This window comes from Coloeus monedula, assembly GCF_965178545.1.
Source record: "Coloeus monedula genome assembly, chromosome: 2".
Taxonomy (NCBI): Eukaryota; Metazoa; Chordata; class Aves; order Passeriformes; family Corvidae; genus Coloeus; species Coloeus monedula.
In genome coordinates this window covers 83,685,143-83,709,411 of record NC_138782.1, presented here as the reverse complement: position 1 = coordinate 83,709,411, position 24,269 = coordinate 83,685,143, and the positions used below count along the sequence as shown (strand labels likewise).

General features: G+C 39.4%; 1 protein-coding gene across 1 annotated transcript; it reads left to right on the top strand.

The window, feature by feature from the left end:
* Positions 1 to 9,175: 9,175 nt before the first annotated feature.
* CFAP206 (cilia and flagella associated protein 206) lies at positions 9,176 to 23,905 on the top strand (the record flags this gene model as incomplete). Its single annotated transcript, XM_082302568.1, has 12 exons — positions 9,176 to 9,283; positions 10,597 to 10,680; positions 10,977 to 11,067; positions 12,184 to 12,372; positions 12,639 to 12,797; positions 13,264 to 13,472; positions 14,187 to 14,306; positions 16,759 to 16,957; positions 17,681 to 17,818; positions 19,774 to 19,967; positions 21,012 to 21,155; positions 23,597 to 23,905. The coding sequence occupies 12 exons, from the start codon at positions 9,176 to 9,178 to the stop codon at positions 23,825 to 23,827; spliced, it is 1,866 nt and encodes a 621-aa protein (XP_082158694.1). The 3' UTR covers positions 23,828 to 23,905.
* Between the last annotated feature and the right edge of the window lie 364 nt (positions 23,906 to 24,269).

Below are 24,269 nucleotides of genomic sequence, written 5' to 3'. Positions count from 1 at the left end.
GGTGAAATGTCGGGGTCCCTTCCCGCTGCCATGCAGTCCTGGGAGAGGGGCCCTGGGGGCAGACACGGGGTTTCCCTGCCCCTGCTCAGCCTCATTCCCCATTGATTGTTTTGTGTTCCCCTGTGCGGGCAAGGACCCTTGGGTCCCGTGACTGTAACAGTTCCTCGGCAGAGCCCCGGCCATGCGGCTGGAGAAATAAACATCTCTGAAACAGCTATCAAGAATCAGTCCATAGATATTTTTCTTTTCCATGGGCCTTGTTGTTTGATACATGTGTTACAGTATCCGCACTGTAACAATACCTCTTGTCGCAGGTGCAGAATGCCCACAATTTGCAACACTATGGAATCCACATCAAGGCAGATGGAAGTCCTTACACCACCCTCAGAGTGGGATTTAAGGAGTTTCAAGAGTCACAAGGCTTGCAAAAGCCAAGAATTCTGAAAAGTGAGTAAAAGCCTTGAAAGGTTCCAGCAGGAATGAAAATGAGAGATTCACTTCCCTCCTGATCTCCCCCTAGAAGGCAGCAAGGGCACTTCTCATGAGAGGCCAGATACTGGCCACACCTTCTCTTGGTTCATGTCTGGGTGAGGAGGAGTCCCTTGTTGCTTGGGCTGGGACTGAAGATTTGGACTACAAGGTCAGACCCAGAGTCTGAAAGGCAGAAACAAGAGCAGAAGTCAGGGCAAGTGATTTGCTCACCAGTGAGTGAATTCTGAAAAGATGTAAGAAAAGCTGCCATTCCGTAGAGGCCCAAGTCAGGTATATGAAGTTTCTGTTTCTAATGCAGCCAACTATAAGCAGCTATCTAGTTAAAAGACATGTAAATACTGACTAAGAACTCTGGGAGATGTCAGTTAGCCTGCTCTGGGCTAAAAGATATTTCTTACAGCTTTCTGCTCCTGGTTGATGCTTCAGACCAAGAAAGCTATTAGCATGCTGCTTCCCTCATGTGCAGGTATCCATATGTGCATGTCAAGATGTATGTAACTTATTAATAGTCTTCCTCCCAGGCACCACTACAGATATCTCTAGAAGAAATTCTGATTAAAATGAGACTTAATGTTTACAAAAAAACAGGGTTGTGTAAAAATGTGGTCTCCTTCAGGATGAGGGGGTTGTAGCATTGGCTGGTGACTCTCTTGAAATGATGACTACCTCTGGCACTCAAGGGAGCAAGGCATGCTCATGACTGATGGTCATGTGTTTTACATCCTTGTATCTCCACACAGAGCTGTTACTGAGGAAATGCCAGAGGAAACAACTGGCAGCAAGAATTCAATATGAATGTAGGGATTTTCTTTCTGCTTTTCCCAAATAGTCCTAGATGTTGCAAGTGACCAACTTGAAAGAATTGCCCAGAACTAGGGCTTTTTGGAAGCTGTTACTTCACATTATATTTCTCAGTAAAGCAATGTCTTGCTGCAGCATGGGAGAGCACTTGTGTTCTACATTTATTAATACTGAAAACTTTTAATCTGCCATTAAGATTTACTGTGCTCAAAATTATGTGCCAGCAGTCACATTTCTAAGTGCCTCAAAACTATAAAGGATAGGTATTGTCTTGCCAAAGTGCTCCTGACCTCAGTCCTGTGGTTGTGCACTGGAGTCAGCCTGCACGTCTACATGGCCTCCAGCTTACACTTTGATAAAAGCTTGAAGAAAACTCCAGCTTCACTTCAGTCATGGGAAGGACCTGAAGAGAAAGTCAGCATGGTAAACTGTCCTAGCAAAGGGCTTTCAAAATTTTTTTCAAGACATGTCTTTGATGCAAAGCAAGCCCAGCTTGTGCTCCTCCAATATTTGTGCATTCCAAGGAATAGGACTTCTGCTCTTCTGTCAGCAAGATGGATTTTATGACCATCTCTAAATCCTTTCATTTAGATTTTATTGCTATAGTTGAACAGTTCCTTCCGTATCACGTTTTGTGTACTTGTAATTTCACAAATTAGTTTCCTACCTCCTTAAATTATTCTCTATCCAAATATTGTTTTCCATTTCTATTAGCAAGATTAGCTGACATGCCAGATTGAAAAAACAATCACAGCTGGCCAGTGCTGTATAAAGTCTTAGAATTCATTTCTAAAGTAAAAGGTAAGAAAGAAGTGCTACTTCAGCAATATTTCTGGTTTTCTAAAGGTTATTAGGCATCCCATGATGTTAAAATACCCCTTTTTTTCCAGTTCTTAGTGCTGCTTTTGAAGATTGCTACAAACAGGCATAGCTCTCTAAAGAGTTTTCCTGCCAAGTATTCAGCGCAAATTGACAGGGTCTTAAGCCTTAATAGTTGCTTTAGGGGAGAGAGGCTGTATTGGGAATAGAACTGCTTTTGGGCTAAAAAAATCAGAATTTTGGAGAACAGTTGAAATCTGCATATAACTACAAGGGTATCTGTTTTGTTCCCAGCTCATTTCTTGACATGGGGAAAACACTGCAGGGAGGGCTCTGGAGTACTGTGGATAATAATCCTCTTGCCCTCCCTGTCTGATTCCCTGATCATTCCCTTCCTTTCTGACAGATGAATTAAGAGCATCCTTGTACATCAGTGAGAAGCCTGTAGCTGGATAAAAGTAAGCAGAAAGAGAAGTTAACTTACAAACTGTGGAATAACCACATTCCCATTACTAGTACATTTTTTCTTCTCACACTAATGGAGTCAGACACAGCAGGATATTTGCTGTAAGATTCTCTCCTTCATCTATTTATTGGATAGTTGTAGTTCCATAACTTTGAAATAAGTTCCTATAGCCTGAACTGAGAAGAAAGTCTTCAGTCCTGCATCTCCTCAGGAATCCCATCAGTGCAAGGTGCTGCCCAGCAGTTGATTCTTAAAATTATTGAGCTTGAAAGAAAATTACAGCACCAGGGATTTTTTTGCTGTTGTGTTTTGTTTGTTTGCTTTTGCATAGTGGTGGGGCATTCTATATGTTGCAATGACTCATCTGAACACTGTACAAGGAGGTGGTCACCTGTAAAAAAATTTAATGTTTCTGAATTGTTATCAGGCCCGGTTACTATTGAGCTAACCCATGAAATAGCAGTGTGTGCTTCTGGCCAAGCTACTGCTCTTTTGAAACATAACTCATCAGGAATATGTGGCAACTACTTGATAAAGATCAAATCTATGATAAATCCTGCATCTAGCTTTGAGCAGATTTTTTTAGAGGGATGATTAATGCAAAATTATCTTGATTACTTTTATAAATGCCTTTAACTGAAATGTTAATGTAATGTTAATATTGTTTAGGGGCCTTAAGTAGTGATTAATCTGAATACAGCTGAATAATGCATCTTTTGCAGGAGTTTCCAGTTGAGGCACTGATGGTATGTCTGGAATCTCTCCACTCCCTCTGCACAATGACTGCCAGAGCTCTCAAGGTTTGAAGGACAAATAATTGTGCTCTGCACCCTTTTCTGTAACCGGGCAAATACAGTGCATTTATTGTGCCTACTAAGGGATCCAGGCTAACAATAGTGAATTTATGAACTGGGTTTCTATGCTTCTGGGGTTTTTTTATCCAGAAATGCTCAAATGAAAGGTAAAATTTTTGTGCCGTGTTATCTGTCAGTGATTTTTTTTTTTCTATTTCTGAGTTAAAAGCCAAATTTGACTTCTTTGTCCAGCAAAATCTTGCTGCCCTGGTGACAGTTTCATCCTGGGGTTAACTGTTGTCTTCCCTGATCTCAGTTCCCTGTACAATGATTTAGTCTAAGACCCCTTCTTAGGTAGCCTCATATTGTACTGAGTCTGGTATGTTGGGACTGAGGGGAGACACAGCACTAGCATACTCAGACATCCTTTCTTTAATGCAGAAAAATGATGGAGCTGGGAGAGGTAAAGAGAAGAACAATCTAACATTCCTTTCATATTTCAAAAGGGAAGGTCAGACCCTAAACTGTATGTTAAATAATTGCTATAAATGTAATCTAGGATTCCTTTGAATGTTAACCATTAGTCTGCACTGTGCCTCAATGAGTCTGCAGTGGTTACATACCTAGCACTTATATAGCTTTCCAGGAAAGTCATGGGAGCTTAAAATAGCACTGCATGCTCTTTTGTGACTATGTCATTAAAGCTGAGCTGGTCAGCTCTGTTGGCCAGCACCCCAACTCTGTGCTCCAACCAAGGCATCACAAGCACAGAGGTTTCCATTTGTTGATATACAGGTTTGAGGAAGAAGAAAGAATAAAAATCCTTGCACCAAAACATTCTCAGCTTTGAAAGTTGGCTATATTGTGAACTAATAGACAAGCTAAAAAAGGTGGCATGACTTGTCTGTCCTCACAAAATGGATTTCTGACTGTGACACTTCTCCATGATACTTTGGAAATAAAGCCAGATAGATGGAATGTATTTTCCTCTTGAAAGAGACAGGTCTTTGATTCCTGTGTGAAGACAGCCTTTCCCTGCACGGCTCCTTTGAAAGAAGCAAGCATAATAAAATGCACTTCAGTTTCTGCATCAAGGTGCAAGGTAGTTTTAGGACTCTGAAGAGTAGAAAACAAAAACCTGCATCACACATCTTATGTTTTAACTTCAGAGATGAGGAAAGGGACAATATCTCAGCTTCTGCTTGTATCCTGCACTGTCAGCTGTAAATCCCTGCACTTAAGTCTATCAACTTCGAAGAGCTTTAATCGGTGCCTTGGAATATTTATGGCAGCAGAAGACCTTCAGGCCAAGGAGCTGGTGCTCATTCACCAGCAGGGCATCCAGTCAGAGGAGGTCTGAGTGCAGAGAGAGGCTAACTGAGCTGGAAGGTCTCTTTCAGATGAGCCATGAGTAGGAATGACTATAGGGTGGTTGCAGAATCCCTTGGTGAATGTGGCTGTGTTAATGGAACTCAGACAGACTCTCCCTCAGCCCAGCATCTCCACTGGGCACAGGGCAATGGGTGAAGCTTCAGAAAGCAGTGCTTTTTGCCATCCTGGCAGTCATTATCTTCTGGGGTGCAAGCTCTCTGTTCACCTAATGTGACTCAGGCTGTGCCCTGAACTGGACTGCTGAGTCATGTAGCTGCTTCTGGGTTGTGTCCTCTGCAGCTCAGCGGTGTAAGAGCACCCAGCTGCAACTTTGTCCCCACACTAGCAAAATGAGGGTATGAGCTCAGACTTGAGCAACCTGTTAAGTAAATCCCATTTTCTCTATGTAGCTGGATAAAGGGGTGACTTCCTAGATGTCAGTCTATCTTCCTAGATAGCCAGTCTAATGCGACAGCAAATTCATCAAACAGCTGATATGCTTTCCCATGAAGAAAGCACTAGGGTGTCAAACTTTGCAGAGATTTTTAAAAAACCGTGTATGTTGTTTTTAATGTCTCTTCAAACTAATTCGGGAATTCCTCCTACCCCAAACCAGGAAACTTTTTACTGACTGTCTGTCAATGGCTCAGATACGCCGCCAGGGGGAAGAGTTTATCTGTCTTTCAGGTACCAGGCCTCCATTCCTGGAACTGTTTAAAACTTGATACTAATTCCAGGAGAGAAACCCAACTGCTTTGGTTATAAAACAGTGTTCTGCAACCTAAAGTCTTCGGTAGGTTACAAATAAGTTAAAGTAATTTTTGTGGTTTAGTACAGATTACATACCTTCCCTGAAAGTACGTTTTTCTTTGGAAAATAAATAATTCCCTTCCCTTCCTGTCCCCTCCCCATGTTGCAGGCAATTTGTAATTTTTGGATTCTAGTGCTATCTGAAATACAGGTTAATGCTACTGAAATGCTTAAAACAGTAAAAGAATTTAAATTCTCAGTATGCTAAACTGAAAATATATTTTTCTTTCCTTCCAGCCTGCAGCCTAAAAGTGTACAGGCAGTTGGACATCTCCTACTGGGATTTATGGGTGTGGGCTAGCACTGGTAGCTTTTCAGAAGCTCCATATAATTCAAGTTTTTGCAAAAAGAATGCAGTAACAGTGTGATACAGTCACTCATATTTATTCCCAATATTTTGTCTTTTGAATTAAGTTCTCTTTGGCATATAGGTATCCTACTGACAACAGCAAAGTTGTATTTTTCAAAGAATGTGAGTTATTTCAATTGAAGTAAGATGTTCTTATATCTTATTTTTCCCCCAGGAAATACTCAAGCAGACTAAAATGACTGTAAATATTGAGGCAGGGGGAAGTGGGATGTTAAGGTGTGTGGTTTTTAAATTTAGGATCAAGCGTGTGTTTACTGAGAGACTCTCTACATAGTCCTCACCTGCTGTGCTTTGGTTTGCACAGTACAGCAGGCTTTGAGCACGTGAATATTTTGGGTGAAACTAAGCTTGAAGGAGAGCTCTGGCTCTTAATGCACTTAATGCACTTCAGCCACAAACAAAGGATCGGTCACTGGGACCAGACTAAAGTTAGTCTGAAGGAACAACTGCTAAAGTATGTGTGTTGTGACTGTCAGGTCCTCAGCACCAAATGTTGTGCAAAGATTGTGCTAACTGCAGATATAGACACAGACACACATTGAAATAGTCTGTAAATCATCTTTAAAAAGTCCTTTAATTGCTAGGCCAAAACTGCACAATTATACGGGCTGTGCATACATACTAAGAAGCTGGTCACATCCTACCTGCAGATTCATGCTCTCTCTGAAAGTATTTGTTTACTAAGCCTGTGAATGTGTCATCAGAAAGTCTCACTGACTGTTACAGGATGGAAACTGAATTTCTGCATCGGCAAAGCTGCAAATTCCACCTCCATCTCTACTGCAGACAGTGTTTGGTTGAACTCTGTAAAACTGCCCACTTTTAGATGATAATCTTTTCAGGAGGAAGTGTTACCATCACTGCTTTGAGCACCAAGTTTTAGAACTAACTTTTAAAATTTGCTTTTGTAGAAAGAAAGTTGGCACTAGCACCTTCTCTTTTTCCTTCTAATCCCAAAAACTACGTTCTTCTTCTCCTCTTGCTCCTCCCCACCTGCAACTCCAGAAGAGCTGGTTCTTGTGTGATTTACCACGAAGCACAGAGGAAAATCTCTATGACCCTAAGCTCACCAACAGCAACACGCTTCTGCTCCAGGAAGGACCCCAAAAGCTTCTCGTCCTGCAATTTGTAGAAAAAGAAAGGGGTCCTGTAGATTTTTATTCTCTTGATGAAAGCCTTGCTACAATTACTGAGCTTAAGGGTATTGAATTTTTTAAATGTCAATGCAGAAGACATATTAAGAAGCCCCATTATCTGTGCTACTAGAATGAAACCTAAGACTTCACAATGTCCGTTGCAGGATTGTTTTGATGCCTGTTCCACAGATCTTCCCAAAGCATTTCCCATGGTGATGCTGGCACTCCTTGCATTGTAACTTTGTACACACACTGACAACATGGATGTAACCCTGCAGCTACTTGCCAGGTAGCATAGTATCATCTTAATTTTACTGATAAGAGTGACTTGTTTGAGGTCACAGTGGAAAAAAATTATCATTTTGATCTCATTGTGATTCTCAGTGGAGTTCCCTATGTCTGACAGCATAAATCAAAGGGAAAAAAATTAAATCAGTGAAAAACTTGTGCAGCTTTTCATCTGTTATCCCTGCATTCCCTGTGCCTTTTGAGCTTATTTGATTGCCTTTCAGGGACATAGCTTTTAAATTTAATTAGCATGCTATTGCTCTTTCCTCTATCTGATATGGAAAAGCTGGAATTAATTGCATATTGACTAATTGAACCAGTTACAGCAAAGCATTGCATTCATCCAGTGGTGTGCCCACTGGTGTGTGCAAGAACTTGGGGGTCACTGGGCTGCTACTTGCAGGCACTATATCTGGAGGAACTGCCACCTCCAGCAGCAGGGATGAGACCTGAAAGCAAAGATGGCTCTCTTGCTTGTGTTGCAGAGCAAAGTTGCCTCATCTGTATCGCCTCTGCCTGCAGCACTCACTGTGTACCACAAACACATTTTGTTTATACATGTATGTGTGAATTTATCTACATATTATATGCATTTCTAGGTGTGTAAATACATTTATCTGTACCAGGTCTGGCTGGGATGGAGTTAGCTTTTTTATCAGCATCCCCTGTGGTGCTGTGCTTTGGATTTGGGGTGTGTTGTTAACACACAGGTGTTTTAGCTGTGTGCTTGCTTGGCCTGAAGGTTTTCTTTTTCCCACTCTACCTCCCCCCACTCCCACAGACCATTCACAGAATGGTTTGGATTGGAAGGGCCCTTAAAGATCACCTAGTTCTGATCCACATATACTCATACATACAATATATATACCCCCCCTGCTGCCATGGGGGGTATATATATTGTATGTATGAGTATATATGGGTCCACAAAAAAAACATTTGGGATCTGGAACATCTCTCTCATAAGGAGAGGCTGCAGGAGGTGGGCCTGTTTAGTCTTGAAAAGACTGGGAGGGTATCTCATTAATGCACATAAATATCTCAAAGATGGGTGCCAAGAGGATGGTGCCAGACACTTCTCAGTGGTGCCCAGTGAGAGGGTGAGGAGCAACGGCCATAAACTAAAACAAGAAGTTCTACCTCAACATGAGGAAGAACTTTACACAGAGCGTGGCAGAGCACTGAACAGGCTGCCCAGGGAGGTTGTGGATGTCCCTCCGGAGATGTTCCAAACCCACGTGGACACATTCCTGAGTAGCCTGCTCTAGGTGACTCTGCCTTGGCAGCGGGGTTGGACTGGATAATTTCTAGAAGTTCCTTCCAACCCTAACGATTCTGTGATATTAAGGTATGTATACCCACGGACGGTATGCATGTGTCTTTATACACACGTATGTATGTATATTTACACGTACCTACATACAGCCATAGCTGCAGACGTCCACGCACACGGTTTGTGCGTGCACTGAGATGTTCATGTACACATACACACCTACAGTCCTGTGCCTCTACAGCTGGGCATATATACAGGCGTGTATGTTTTGCACGCACACCTTCCCATATATCCTGTACAAACACGCGTCTCCCTAAGCGCTGTGTGTAAATTCACACGGCCGCGTGCCCCTCGCCGCTCTCCGGGCAGGCCGGGCCGGGCTGGGCCGCGTCCCCATGGCAACGCCCGGGGCTGGCGCTCGGCCGCGGCCGCTCCCGCCCCTCGCCAGCGGCCGCCGGCGCGCTCTGGGGTCGGGACGGGCCGCCCGGCGGGGCCGCGCCGAGAGGAACCCTCGCTGAAGTGAATGTAACCCCGCTAAGGCGTGTGTGCTTGGCCAGCATGTCCGGCGAGCTGACCCAAAGCGTGATCAAGAGAATAATCCGCCAAGTCGGCCTGGAGTGCGCTGCCCAGGGACAGACCCTCTCTGAAACCTTGGTGGCCTTCATGGTAAGCGCGAAGGGAAGAGTTCAGGGGCTGGCGGCAGCTGAGGCTTTCAGGGCTGACCTGAGTTTGGAAATCTCTTGGTTTCCAATTGCCTGCATTGAGAAATTTTAAAGGGGCATCCAGCGACATCCCGTATAGGGTCCTGTAAAAGTATTTTATTCCCCTGAAATCTGTGTGAATATAATGCCCCAAGAAGGCTGCTGGTCCTGAGTCTTGGAAACTCTCTGAACTCCAACTCAGAGCTCTTTCTCAGTTTTGTTACGCAGGCAGATTACCATTATTTTCTTTCAGAAATGGAAAAGACAGGTGTTCTCAAGTTTTAATAACGTTTCTTCACAATCTCATAAATGAATGTGTGATCCATAGGTGAATGTTTAATGCAGCAGCTATATTTGTTCTTCGATGTTTACCTCCTCTCTCTATTGTGATGGATAATTTTTTTTGTTGTTTCTCTGTTCACACAGGGCCAGGTAGTACAAATGGGCTGAATATTTGAAGGAGTGGGCTCTGATCCCACTTAAAGTGAAAATTTAATGGAATCAGTCTCAGTATTGTCCTTGGTAGACAACCATAAGTATCCTAAAAACGTTTTACATTTTGGCTTCTCTTAGGAGACATAGCACTGCTGCAGAATATAGTCTGAATGCACCTCCAGAGCTGTGTCTGAAGAAAGATGGACCTAGGTTCCTTTTAAATTGTTGATCAGCTCTTGATAAACTTGTGTATAAATGTAAATGGTTCACAGCAGTACTGTTAATCTGCTATTTTTTCCCGTAAAGGTGACACTACAGCTCTAGAAAATAGATTGGGCTCAAAAGCAGTATTAATCAATTAAGCAGGAAAATTTTAATGAGTAAAAAATTCATACAAGTGGCTGGCAAGGCACCCAGCATGAACACCAGCTGCAAAGATGCACATATTTTGCTGCATGCAGAATACTATGGGTTTTTTATTCAAATGGTAAATGTTTATACTGATGACTATAACACCAACAAAGAAGTTTATAAACAACCATGATGGATTTTCAAAAAATGTTACTTAGGAAAATATTTTTCCAAGTAATTTTTAAAGGAGCTGTATTTAAATGTTTTTACCAAAAAAAAGGGTTTTTTCTTCATTTGCACCTGAGAACTGAGATTGAAGCTGACTAGATGAGAAATGAAGTGATTTTGTTTCATTATCAAAGATTGAAATGGTTAAAAATGAATAGTAAAAGAAATACTGAATGCATCTGAGATTTTTCAGAAAATAAAAGGTGAGGTGTGAAGATGATATTTTGAGATGTAAATTAGTATCTTTGTTTTGGCAATCTCTAGGTGAAAGCTGTTGTTTTAGATCCAAGAAATGACTTTAATATGGATCGAATCCTTACAGAAAACAATATGCAGGATCTTATCCAGGTAATTCTGACATGATGTTGAGAGTCAGTATTTAGCTAAGACTGCAGCATTATTTTCTACCTGTGCCTGTAACTAAAATGACATGCACACTTTCAAAATTCTAGTGCTACTTTATTCTCATGGTTCTGTTGCTAAAGACAACAGTTTCTGTAAATAAATGCCTTAGAAAAGCTTTATATGGAGAGAATGGTAGCAAGGGGGCTCTACAGCTGTTGTGAAACCTGTAGTAGATCCCTGTCAGTTCAGATGTTTCCCCAGAGACGAGAAAGAATTCACTTCTCTGACTCTCTTTTTAGCGCTGTGTTACCAGACTGCTTGACACAACAAACCCATCCCTAAGCACAATTAAGATGCAAGTTTACTTTGATATGAACTATGCAAACCGAGGTAATTTCTAATATGTTTTCATAGAAGTTGATGCTGAGTTTAGAATTTAATAATAGTAATTACTGTTAAATGAATGCTGGCAGTAAAGCAAAATAAAAATCCCATGAGAAATTTACTGTACAGGAGTCTGATGTTTCAGTATGGGTATAGTAGGGAAAAGTGTAACATAAAATGTGAGAGTACACTCTTCTCATCCTGTCTGAGAGATTTACTGAATAGAATGTATTAGGTTGCTTGAGGACAATTACACTTTCAGGTTCAGTGGTTAGCTGTTTTCGGCAAGAAAAACTTGCACCTGCACCTGCACCTGTGTGTCTGAAGGCACTCAGAACTCTGCTCATGTATCTCAAAGAGAGCTCAGTGTTTTATCAATATCCCTAACTGGGAGATGTGAGTAATCTTGAACAATCAGTTACAGTTTTAATTGAGTACATTTTTGTCTCATCAGTAGTAATTTCATATGGTCTGAGAATGGGAATGTGAAAATAAAATGAGATGGGGAAAATGCCTCTGCTGTAAATGTAACTTCAGATCTCAATGGGACAGTGGAGGCTGGCTGGGAAATAGAAGACACAGAACAAGTACAGATGTGAAAAAAGCATTTCTGTGTGGGGAGATAATGAAAATATTTTCCTGGTAGCATGGATTAAACCCAAAAATTAGCAACACTGGGAGCTGCTCCTAAATCCTCTGAACTCAGTAGTAGCAGTAGTAGTAGTAGTAGTAGTAGTAGTAGTAGTAGTAGTAGTAGTAAGCTCAGTAACTCCAGCAAGTTTTTGAGATCCTGAGTAGTGTTCAAATTTGAGCATGTAAGTTCTGGTGTGTTTGAAATATGAAATACAGTCAGAGGAGTCCAGAGAGCCAGAGACTTGCTGTTTAATTTGGCCTGAATAGTTCTCAGGACTCTACTGGCTGATGTTAATCATGATCATTATATTAATGTGTAACTTTTCTGTATTAAATTCTAATGGTGTGGTACTATGAACGTCTCTTCCACATACCTGTGCTTCAGAAACCTTAAGAGGGTGCTCTGACTGTGGAAATGAATTGTACCCTCTGTATAAGCCAAATTTCAAAGAATTTAGATAGCACTTTCTAAGCGTCCTTGTTTCCTAGATGATTTACTCAGTGAACAGCAGCGTGTTCTGGAAGGAAAACTGGCTCCTATGGTCAGAGCTATCACAGAGGCTGGTGCGCGTGTGCAAGAAGAAAGAGAGAATATGTATCAAAAGATTGTTACCTATGTGCTGCTGAGATCTGGCCTGGGATCCCCAACAGATATTGAGGCTGTCAGGGAGGTAACAGGTCAGTAAACTCCCAGCTGTGAAATTGGGCTTGGCTTCTTGAAAAATAAAATTTCACCTTCTCTTTGCTGACATTTAGATACAAACAGGGTAAACTGTGATAAATGCTTACTATCCAAGCTGTCATTGCTCAGCCTTGAAGTGTAAATTTCCTATGGGTTTCCTACTTTTTGCATTTGTTCAGGAGAGGGTATTTTTTCTTATTTAATGATTTTCTTTTCTGTTCCCTCATATTGAGGGTTTTCTCCCACTTTGTAATGCTTATAGCTGCCTTGCAGAGTGTATTCCCCCAGGCAGAGATGATTACTTTCATCTCACTCAGTAAGAAGGACAAAGAACAACAGCTGAAAGATCTTGCCATGCTAGTCACAGGAATTCGTTTGTACAACAAGCAGTGCCAGAAAGGAGGAAGCGGCATTGAGGACTGTAAGTAAACAACTGCATTTGATCTGGATATTTCCAATTCATTCTTCCCAGCCTTCTTCACTGGAGCTGCTCCAATAATTTCCCATCCCAGGGAGGCCTGTTATTGTTATTAATATTTTACAAATTAGGAAACTGAGAATTCAAAATTGTGCAGATTCTCTCAGGAAACCCATGTCAGTTGTAGCAACAGAGTTGCATCTAATATAAAGCAAGCTTTCGCACATTCCTTGACTTCACTGTGATATTTCCACACCTGTAATTCTAAATATTTGAAACAACCTGACTAGTGAGATAGGGTGGTTGAATCTGGTTCGCAAGTATTTGGAAATGCATGAATATGAGGACAAAATTTAGAAATTAAAATTTTATTAGAGGACCATTATGCTCAAATATTGCACTTTAACCATTCGATAATGATTTCATTATTTCTTTTTATACATATTTCGTATTTATTCTACATGAATAGTGCCAGCCCTCCTGAATGAAGCCATTCCGTCAGCTACACAGACTGTCGATGAACGTCTGAATTCCTGCCAGCTGCTAGCCCACCAGTACACAGCCCTGCTGGAATCCATGCAGGAAGACCCCCACAGATACTCCCGGCTTAGTACTTCTAAATTAAAAGAAGCACTGTTCAACGTGAGACAGTACGAAAGCTTCCTAAGCATCCTTCTGGTGAGATATCATCGTGTTATATCCTGTGGACTTCTATTGCAGGTGGAATGTCTTCAGCTTACCTACTTGTACAGGACAGAAATATAAGAGAAATTATTCGGAACTAAATGAAATAAAATAAAATATATTTTTAGATAAAGAACCATAGATTGTTCAGGTTGGAAAATACCTTTAAAATCATCAAGTCCAGCCATTATCCTATTAGTCTGGCACTGTCAAGTCCACCATTAAAGAGTTGTTTGCATAATGATTCTCTGCCCCAAAAGGCATGAGAGAAAAAATCTCTGTGATGAATCCATAAATTATCTCAATTTTAGTCTGCAGACACCCCCAAAATATATGGAGTCATCAAAAATCTTTGAAGAATACAGCTTAAATGCTTGTTAATGAAGAGCTTTTCATTTGTGTTTTGAGAAACTGCAGGCATTTATTAGTCTTTCCTATATAAGGCATTGAAAAAATATATTTTATTTTGTTCTCTTCATTGGGAAAATGTAGAGGATTTTCTGTAAAAATTGGTAGTTTATGTGTGAGTGAAGTGCCTAAACACCTGAACATTTAAGGAAAAATGTATTTTGTGGCAAGCTAGAGTACATTTTGTTCCCTAAAACAGTTGTTCTGAAAATAGTTGAATGAAGAGATCCGAGTAAATACTTATTACTAAATGCTTGATTTTTGGAGTATGATGCTTCTTACCTGGAGTTCTCTTTCCAGTCTGATGCAATTACAAATGCTCAAGAAGTTGAATCGTTGGGTGTTCAGGTTGAAGCAACAATGATGGTACTTAAAAACAGAATGCAGGATAAGACTTCCATAGAGTCCAAAGATGTTTTTGTAAGTATTACAAATGGAAAACCCACTACTTCTTCAATAGAAAGAAATTATTAAAGTAAGATACTTTGCTGGTGTGTTTTTGACTAGTTTATATTAAGAAAGGGGCTGCATATTTTTTCTCTATATTACAGTATCATCTGTGATTTTTGAAGGGACAACTAAAAGACTTGCTCTTAAGGCATAAAAAAGGCAAGGTACAATAAAGGAGCAAAGGAATTAAATGGTATTTTACTGTAAGTGTCTTGAGTTATTTGTCAGTATTTGTAGATTTACAGTGATATTTTCCTTTTTTGTGTGTGTAAATATTCTTTCCTGTTCCTTGCAGAAACTGTAAGAACATAATGATTGCAGAAAACAGCACATCAGAGTGTGGTTCTTTAAAAGTTCCCTTAGATAGCAATCCGTGTAATTACAGTATGAGTCACTGATATAATTTTTCTGAAGAAACTGGGTTTCTGTGATAGGGGTGTCAGCCTCTTTTCCCCTCACAATAGCTTCTGAACCTGTTGGCAAGTTTCAGTCACATTTGTCAGAGTCCAAAGATCTCAAAATATGTCATTTTCTGCAAGTTTTGTGAAAAAAAAAAAAAAAAAAAGAAAGAGCAACTAGAAACACACAATTAGAGCCTTACCAAGATCAAGTCTGAAATGGTTTGTGTGCAGCCTGGCCAGTGAGCAGCCATTGAAGGTACCTCTGCAGGATTGATATTCTGTACTGTTGCACCCTTGGTTAGGAGCTACAGGACATGGGAGGGAGGTATTGGGGGGAGAGGGAATGAGTGCTGTGAACTACAGGTATTACGGGGGAGGCTGCTTGATGAGCCTGGGAAAACCTGGGATTATTATGCTGGCATGTTATAAAGGAAACGGGAGAGAAATATGCTAGAAACCAGCTTCATTTAATTTGCTTTTCATGTAACAGCTCGTTATTTCGTGTGATTTGATTACCATTCCAATTCCTTGTGGTTAGCTCCTGCACCAGCATGCAGTTTCATCCATATTTTAGGTTATTTTTCAGCATTCTAAGCTAATTATTAGAAAGCAAAATAAAGCCTACTGTGGAGGAAGAGGAAGATCATGACCTCCACCTACTCAGTTTATTTTTTACACTTTCCATAAGGGCATCCAAGCTGGAAACTCTTAGGAACAGCACTTTAACTGAGTGATCCAAGCTTCAGTTTATGTATGCTTTTGATTTTATAAACCAGATGTTCTCATTTGGAGAACATTTTCCCCTCTTGTCCAGCTGTTCAAAGCAGTTTTTTCTCTTCTGTATCTTTGTGGGGCTTAAGTGACTGATGTACCTTACCCCTTTCCCTAAAAGCTGACTGTTGTTGTTTGCTGCCTTCCTAGAATTCTTTTTGCTCCAGGTTGGTTAGTTGTTTTGTCTTCTCTGCTGAAGACGGAATATATAATGCCTTTTGATTTCAGATCCTTTCCAGATTTTTATATTAACACACCATTTAAATAACTTCTCTTGTCTTTGGCTTGTTGTTGACAAGCTGGATCCTCTACAAAGGTAGAGAAGCAGGGCATTCTGTCTTTTAAAAGCATAGGATAAGGCCTATATCTGTAGTAAACATTTGTTTTAGGAAAAATAGTACATTTCATTAATATTCCTTGTTTATTCTATTATGAATGTTTTTGATCTTGCTGCCCTTCCTTTAATTTCTTCCATTTTTGTAACCATAACATTTCCACAGCATTAGCAATGCTGATGAATTCCAGAGCTGGCTCTGTTGGCATAAAATGTGTTGTTAAGTGCACATGTCAGATTGGTTGAATCTCTTCCTGTAAATGCTCTCTGTGTGTTTAGATGTAACAGGGCACTTTTTATGTCCCTGTCATTGAAAACAGCATTTATACTTAAAGTTTATAGGCTGCTTCTTTATGTGCCTACACCTGTACACCAGCGTCACTGCCAGGAAGGGCAGCTTCCAGTTTTGCCCTGAACCATGGACCACTCTGAAGAGGCCTGCAACCCTTCCATTTGGCACACGTGGGGCTGCAGTACCTAGTCACTCTGGAAACAGGGCAGACAAAATAAAAAAGCCTGATAGTTTGTACCTAGGTGTGGTTTTACCTAGTTTGGTAATTAATCAGCTGTGTTCCTTCTGGTCCTTATTCCTGTACACCATATTTTCAGTTATAAAACTGTATTGTCAATGAAGTGCTCAATTCAAAGCATGGTCACAGAATACATTTATTTGGAGTAAAATACAGAAAAGTACTATTCTTGCCTGTGGGATGACATGCTGAATATACTTGCTTTAGGCATATGTGGTGGAAGCTCCTCTTACAGTGTCCCTGAGTTCCCCTTGAATTTCTGGTTGCTGAAGGCCTTGGAGATCAGCCCTGCTTTGTTCATAGCGGAGACTTTTGTGCACAGTGCTTGGGTTACACTGTAGACATAAAACAAATCTGCAGTTCGGATCATTTTCTTTATGTTCTAGCCTCTGTTTATGGAACTTTCTAAGCTTTGGACCGGCTTTCAGGATGCAAAACTACTGCTAAGCTTCCTCACAAATATGACTGACAATCTGCAACAATTCTTGGAAATCCAATCACAGCTTTTTCCAGAGGAAATGCTAACATCTTTTCTGGAAGGAGTGACTGTGAAAAGTGATGAGGAAAGGTTAAAAGAAACCATGGGTATGGAAAGTTAATACTTGTTTGTTTTCCCTCATTTTCCAAGATTTTGTAGTTGGAATTTTCTTTACAAAAGGTGCTTTACAGAAGGTGGTATATATTGATTTTTTAATACTCAGAATTTGCACAGTAAATTAAAATAAGCATTGTAGGGTATAGATTTACACTTTCATGTAGTGTAGCTTGGAATTTTATTTTTACATGTAAAATTTAAATGTAGCTTTTAGATACAAGCATACCTTACAAAAATGGCAGAATGATCAGAGAATATATATAATATTTTAAAAGACTTTAAAGTGTATTTGTGTCTTTTTATACCTTTCAGAACTTTGGAAATGGAGGGGTAGGTGATAAACAAGATAATTTAGCAGGGTTTCAGTTACCAGAAGTGTTTGTTTGTAAAATGGTATCCCTAGGAACCAAGTGTTATGCCAGGGAGTTTGTAATACATGGGTGGGTGAAAACAAAATGGAAGAATAAGATATTATCTTCCTGTTGTTGTCCCCTGTTTCCAGAGAAAACTAATGCTACTAAAGAAGATTCCTGCAGGACTGATTTTTCAGTAGGTTCTCTTTCAAGGCAGGACTAAAGTTTGGCTTTTGGGATCTGGGCACTGCAGGTCATCCTGTGAAAATCAGAATAATCTGGTCATCCTGTAATATTAATATCTTTTAAACATCTGATATTTTAATATTGAAATCCTTCCTTTGTTTTGTCTTTTCTTAGAAACCAGAGTGAATGTTTCTGATTTCAAGAACCAAGAATGGCTTTTTCCAGAGACTACTGATGATTTTGATGAGTTGCTAATCCAGTACCATGGTTTCTGTGCACATTCAATTGGTGTAAAAGGTCTCACCCTAGTAGGTATGCTTTGTAGTTAGACATTTTCCATACTATATATTTACACAAGGACTAGGGAAAATGTAAAGGCATTCTGAATGCATCCTCTTATGTCAAAGCTGGAATACTGTTTTTCCACATTTGCAGTTTTCACCTCAGCTAACTTATTTCCCTTGTTAAAGTATGGTTCTTTAAATACATGAATAAACTGCCCTTAGTAGAAGGTAGGAGGGCTTGAAGAGCAAGCAGGGGCAGAAACAAGATGGGATGGAGAAATGTTTCTTCCTGCTGTATGTGCATCTGCATAACCTCCACTGTAGCAGAATACAGGTTTGTTTACTGTTGTTAATGTGCTATAATGCAGGCATAGGGAAATGACCATTCCTTCTATTTTGTGTATCTGTATGTTGCAAACATAGCCATTCATGCCTACATCACGTGTATTTTTAAATAGTCATGATAAAGTACTAAAAATCTTTCCTGAAAAGAGTGCAAAAGTGCACTTGATTAAGTCAACTAATTGTAGGAATTTTTGTCTCTTTAGGCTCATTTGTCTTGAAAGTAAGCCTTATTTCAGCTACCCTAGTTCATGTTTTCTGTCTCCCTATCCTTTCTAGAACCTGTCCATATAGAATTTTTTTAAACCTACTGGAGTTTGGGAGGAAAATATGGCCATTTACTTGTCAGTATTAAAGAACAGCTGTTTCAATGGCAATGTAGTTTACTTACACTTATTTAGTATTGCACATGAGAACATCTGTCCTGAGTTGGACTGAAGGTCTCTCTAGCCCTGTATCTGATTACTGCTCATGGACAGTCATGAACACTTTAAAATGACGAGAATTCCAGTCAGAGTGATCCTTCCTTTATTATATCTTTTCTTGTTCTAGCAGTTAGTGGTTATGGGATTTCCTCTGATTAATGTTGAGTCTGTAACCTTCTGTTAAATAATCCTTCAAAGAGGTTTTTCATTTATCTAATTGATTTTTGAATCCATCTAGAGTTTGCCATGGGATATTCTTATTCTCAAGAGCCCCACAATTATATATGCTATGAAAAGGTACCTCTTCTTGAGATGGTTTTAAGCTCTGGCTTGATAATTTCAACAAAGACTTGATAGTCCTTCTATTAAAGGAAAGAAATCTAGTAAATAGTAATTTTATATTGCACACAATTTATGGTTTTATAACCCGCTATCATATTATTTCTTTTTTAATGCTGAGGAGGCTTCTTCTTTAACCACTCCTTCTATGAAAGGTATCACAAGCCTTTGATCACTCCTAGATCCCTTTTATTTGTTCTGTTGTATTGGAACAAAATGTATTATTACAAATGTAGCCTACAGGTTGTTATAATGTTGGTTTTCTTCTCCTCTGTTTGCATACTAATAATTCCTTTTTTGACTGGGTATTTTCAGGGCACTGTCTATGATGATTCTGGTCTTTCCTGGGCAATGACATCTGAAGCACAGCCTGCCACTGTCCTTGATATCAGTTTGTGTTTTCCCATATAAGTTATTTGGCCTTTATTGACACTTCATTTTCTCTGTTAATTTATTGTTCAGCTTCCCAGCTGCTTCTTCAGTTATTCTCAGTGTTATGCTCTTTGGTATAAATGCACTGCTGATCTGCAATCAGATATTTGCTGGAGATTATAGGGGAAACATTTGAGAGTAGAGACTGGTTTCTGATGCCTTTGCTATATGTGTTTGATCTCTTGTTTTTCTGAGACATGCACTAAGGCATGCTGGATGTGAACTGATCAAAAGCAGTTTTACTGACCTAACAAAACAGACTTTTCTATATTTGAAAAAGCTTGCTTTCAAGGGTTTATACTGAGTTCAGAAAAAGAAGGAAGTGAAACTAACTTGAGGGAAACACAGAATCTTGATTACAAATGTCTTTTGTATTGGATATCATACTGTTCACTATTTTCATTTGTGGAGTTTATTTTGGGTTGGCTTTTCTTCTCATTTTTAGGAAATCCTGCCATTGGAATTTTGAAGCATAAGGAGAAATGTTATGTTTTCAGTTCAAAAGAAGCTGCATACATCTTTGCTCAAGATCCAGATAAGTTCATTCAATTGAATGTAGAAAAAGCAAAAGAATATCCAGAGCTAATTCAACTGCTTGAGCTCCATCATCAGTTTGAATACCTTGTTCCACATGCACAGGTACACACTGCCCATGCCTCTTGCTGAACAGCTGCTGCATCACTGATTGGCCTGTCCTTTCTAAATGAGAATAGATGATACCTATCTTTAGTGAAGAATAAACTCTTCTGCCTATCTGAAGGTCCATCTTTTCCAGGTCTTCAGTGTTGAAAAAATGTTTCTACTTAATGTCATTTTCACCTTATCTCTTCATAGGAGAATATGCAGATCCAAAGCATTCTGGCAGTGATAAAAGCTATTAGTCCACAGCCTAGGCACGTCTTGTGTCTGATGTTTATTTTCCTCATTTTTGCAAAAGTAGCTTAAAAGAACAGTAAATAAATGCACCAGAAGATAAGTCAGATATCGCGTTAACTGGAGTTTTAGCTTAGCAGTCCATCCATGTGTGCTGGATGAGGGTGTAGTGATACCTGGGGACAGAAATTATGGAACATATTACAAAATAACAGACAAAGTAATAGGAGAGTTATCAATAATGAATGTGATGGTCCTACTATGTGAAAATCAAAGACTTGATTTGGATTTATAGGCAAGATTCCCTGTGATCCACTTGTGAATTTTAGGTCCCTAGCAGTGGAAAGAATGTAGTCTTGAACTGGCCCTTGGTGTGAAATACAGTTTATATCCCAGCTGTAGCAGAGATGTGTGCATTTCTCCCAGTTATGATTTGTGATACTTAGTCCATTCATAAAGACAAACTGAGGTGCCTGCATCATAAAATACTGGTGGTAGTGGGACCCTTTTTTTTCCAAAAGCCAACAATTAAGTACTCACTAGGTATCCAGGAGCCTGCAACTCAGCTCCTGAGTGGCAGTGGCCTCTGCCTCAAGGGTTATCTGTCAGAAATTAAATCTATCAGATACTTAATGTTTTCCTTTTAGCAGGGGCATGGGGAACAAAAATATTGTTGAATGTAAAAATCATTATCCACTTGTGGTTTGCAGGTCTCTACTTGCTTTTAAAGAGTAGCATATCCATATGCTATTTCTCTGTATTCTTCTCATTAATGCCTTGCTTGGCTTTGGTTGTTTTTTTTTCATTCAGGCCAGAAATGCAAGCAAATATTCGATGAAACCACCCCCAAAGCGTGACAGTGGTACTCAAACTGATACACATATCTTGCCTCCAACTATTGTGAGATCCTATGAATGGAATGAATGGGAACTGAGAAGAAAAGCTATAAAATTGGTTTGTACTGTTACTACCAGATTTTCATTGTTGTATAACAAAGTTGAGAATAAATTATTCTTAACTTTTGTTCCTTGAAACATAAATCTAACCTTTTATTCAAAGACATACACTTCATTACAACTGGTTCAATTTTTTTTCCTAGGTATTTTCTATCCTTATTTCTAGACTTCTCTCACTTCTTCCATATTTTTCCCTGTTGTTTGAGCAGTGCTTCCACTGCTGTATCTATTAATTTCAAATTTTGCAGTTGCCTTCCTTATGTAATAAGAGTTTGTTGTTTTGAATTGAATTGCATAGAATATTAAAGTTGTTCTACATTCAAATCGATTTAATGGGTTGAAGATACTACTATATAATTTATTTGGGAAAAAAAAAGCCAGAGCAAATGTTTGTCATACTATCATGATGATTTTCTGATGGATTGGAAATCAGTCTGTCCATAGAAGGTTCACCACATATGTACATAAAAACTTTTAAATTAACAGCATATATTTCAGAAGCTTCTTTCTAAGGTTTGCCAGCACATGTAGTTGTCAAGGTATAGCACCTGATTTTCACAATTCAATCAAAATGAACAACTTGTGAGTATAGGGAATATTGCAGTTAACAATATCAACTGAACACAGAATACTTAAAGGGATTTTTTTCTTCTGTGAACAGATGCACTGTGAAGGCCTGTGGTCCGCTGGGCAGCCTATTTCCTTTCTGTTTTTCTTTTTGCCACGAAATCTCTAACATTATAAAAGGAATCCAGAATTTTGAACTGAGGAGTCTTGCCAGTGTTGATAGCTTATAAAGGATTCTAAGAAATAGTTGTTACTGATGTATATAAAAGAAGCCAATTAGGTGTACAAGAACCCTAGCTAAAAGCCTCTTTTGCTTCTGTAAAGGACAAAAGTACATAAATAAACATAAGATGTGGTCAATGGCTCTTCAGCATAAGCAGAAGTGGATATTTTCCAAAATCTGGTCATGAAGACCATTCTCAAACAAATTTGTAGCTTGTTAGTTTGAAATATTTAGAGAAAGTACTTTAAAGTACTAAGGGTGTTTGAGCCTCAGCTGTCCAAATGGGAGATTAGTGATGTGGAGCTGAAACCCAGATGCATGCAAAAGTGCTTTGACTATGCTCATTTGTAATATGGAGGTGATAAACATTTAATATCAAGGTGATAAAATGACAGAAATAGTTTATCAGTGCATCAATGAATTTGATACTTCAGGGGAGCATCAGACATATTTGTGGGTTTTGTTAGAGGATGAGCTCAGATGCCTTTAGGGTTTTTTGTGTTGTTCATACTTAACCAAAGAACTTGTAGTGGTATGAAGTGTAAAATATTACTTTGTTAGAACACCTGTATGCTGTTAGAAGTAATATTTTTAGCTCACATTTGTTTCTCTCTGCAAGCCCAGTTCCTTGTAATTCAGTCATTAAAACCCTCAGAAAAAGAAAAGACTTAATATATTGTCTTTCTTCCCATGCCATCTCCTCTGTAAGTTCCTTATTGTTCTTTTCTGGATTCTCCTTGATGACTCTGCATATAAAGTTTGGTTGTAGATTAAGGTACCAAAATGTGCCTACATTTACGTGCTTCACCTAACATTCCAGCAGAGAGAGACCTCAGTGGTGGAGTCTTGAGAATGTTTTAACTTGCTCTGATAAACATTTAGAACATTTGGCCAGCAGTATCATTCTCCAGCTTCCACTGACTCCAATCTTCCCTGACTGGACTGGACTTCAGGGACTTTCTCACTTACATGGAGGGGTCTGAATTCCAGCACATGACACTGTATTTTGTATATTTTGAGAAGAACATTATATTATAATTTACAGTGTTTTACATCGTTGTTGACATAGAAGGCTCAGTCATTTTTTTTTGTTTCAAGTGCTGGCGTTAGAATACTAACAGTTTGTGAGAAGTGGTTTTGTTGTTATATCTACAGCAATTTCTGTGAATAACCAGCTTTAATCATAAATTACCCTAACTTTTACACCTTGTCAAGGAGTTAGTGAGCAACCTGGTGTAAGAAGGCATTTTTTCACTTTTATCTGATACTTTGTGGCACCAACCCCTAAACCTCATCACATTTGGCAGAAACCAGACAAAGACTGGAAGCACTTGCCAGGAAAACATTTTTTTCTAACAGAACAAAGGTGAAGCATTTTAAAAAATTTGAAGGACAATGACCAATGAAAAATACGAAATTATAAAGAGACTCACTTAAAATTGTGTGGGCTACCTAAAGTGCTGTTCACACATCCTGTTAGTTCAGGAGTTACAAATCACAGTCGCAACCAAATATTGACAGGAGGGTAAGGTGGGCCGTGTTCCAGGTTTGTGAAGCCCATGGATGTAAAATAGACAAACACTCCTAAGTATATACTAATGCTAAAATGTTAAAAGTTTTCCTTAATCTGATTCTTTTTGTGTCTTTAGGCCAATTTGCGCCGCAAGTTAACTCATGCCATGCAGACTGATCTCAGCCACATGAGAAGGGAGAACGTCACCCAAGTGTACTTGCCAAAAGATGTCGGCACCCAGACTAAGCGTGACAACTCAAGCAATGTACCCAAACCCCAGATTTTCCTGAAGGGTCTCCGAGGAGGATCATCTCCTACTACTCATATGGTTGCAGTAGATTTAACAAGACCACTGGATGAAACCTAAGTGAAAATGAGAAACCTGAAGATACATCTTCAATGTGTATATAAAAATCCCTGAATATATTTGAATTTAGACACTAAAGATTTTTCTGTGTCTGTTGATTCCAGGAACAGTTGGTCTGTTTCATTTATCTTATCTGTTGGGGCTGCTGACTGGCATTAAGTGACAGAAGTGATAAGACTGAAGCACAGATTTTAAATAGCAATTTAGAATCAAGATGTTCCCAAGGACTTTCACTTCTAACATTTAAATGCATAGCATTGTGGGATTTTACTGAAGTTTTAATGCAACGGTTGCTTGTTGAAAATCTGTCTTTAAGTGAAAAAACTTAGCCCAGGAGAGTCACTCAAGTGTCACAGCTCCAGCCTTAGAGCAGCATTGTGAAGAAGGTAAAACCAACAAAATGAAACCAGTCTGGCTGCTTGGGCCTGTCCATTTGTGATGG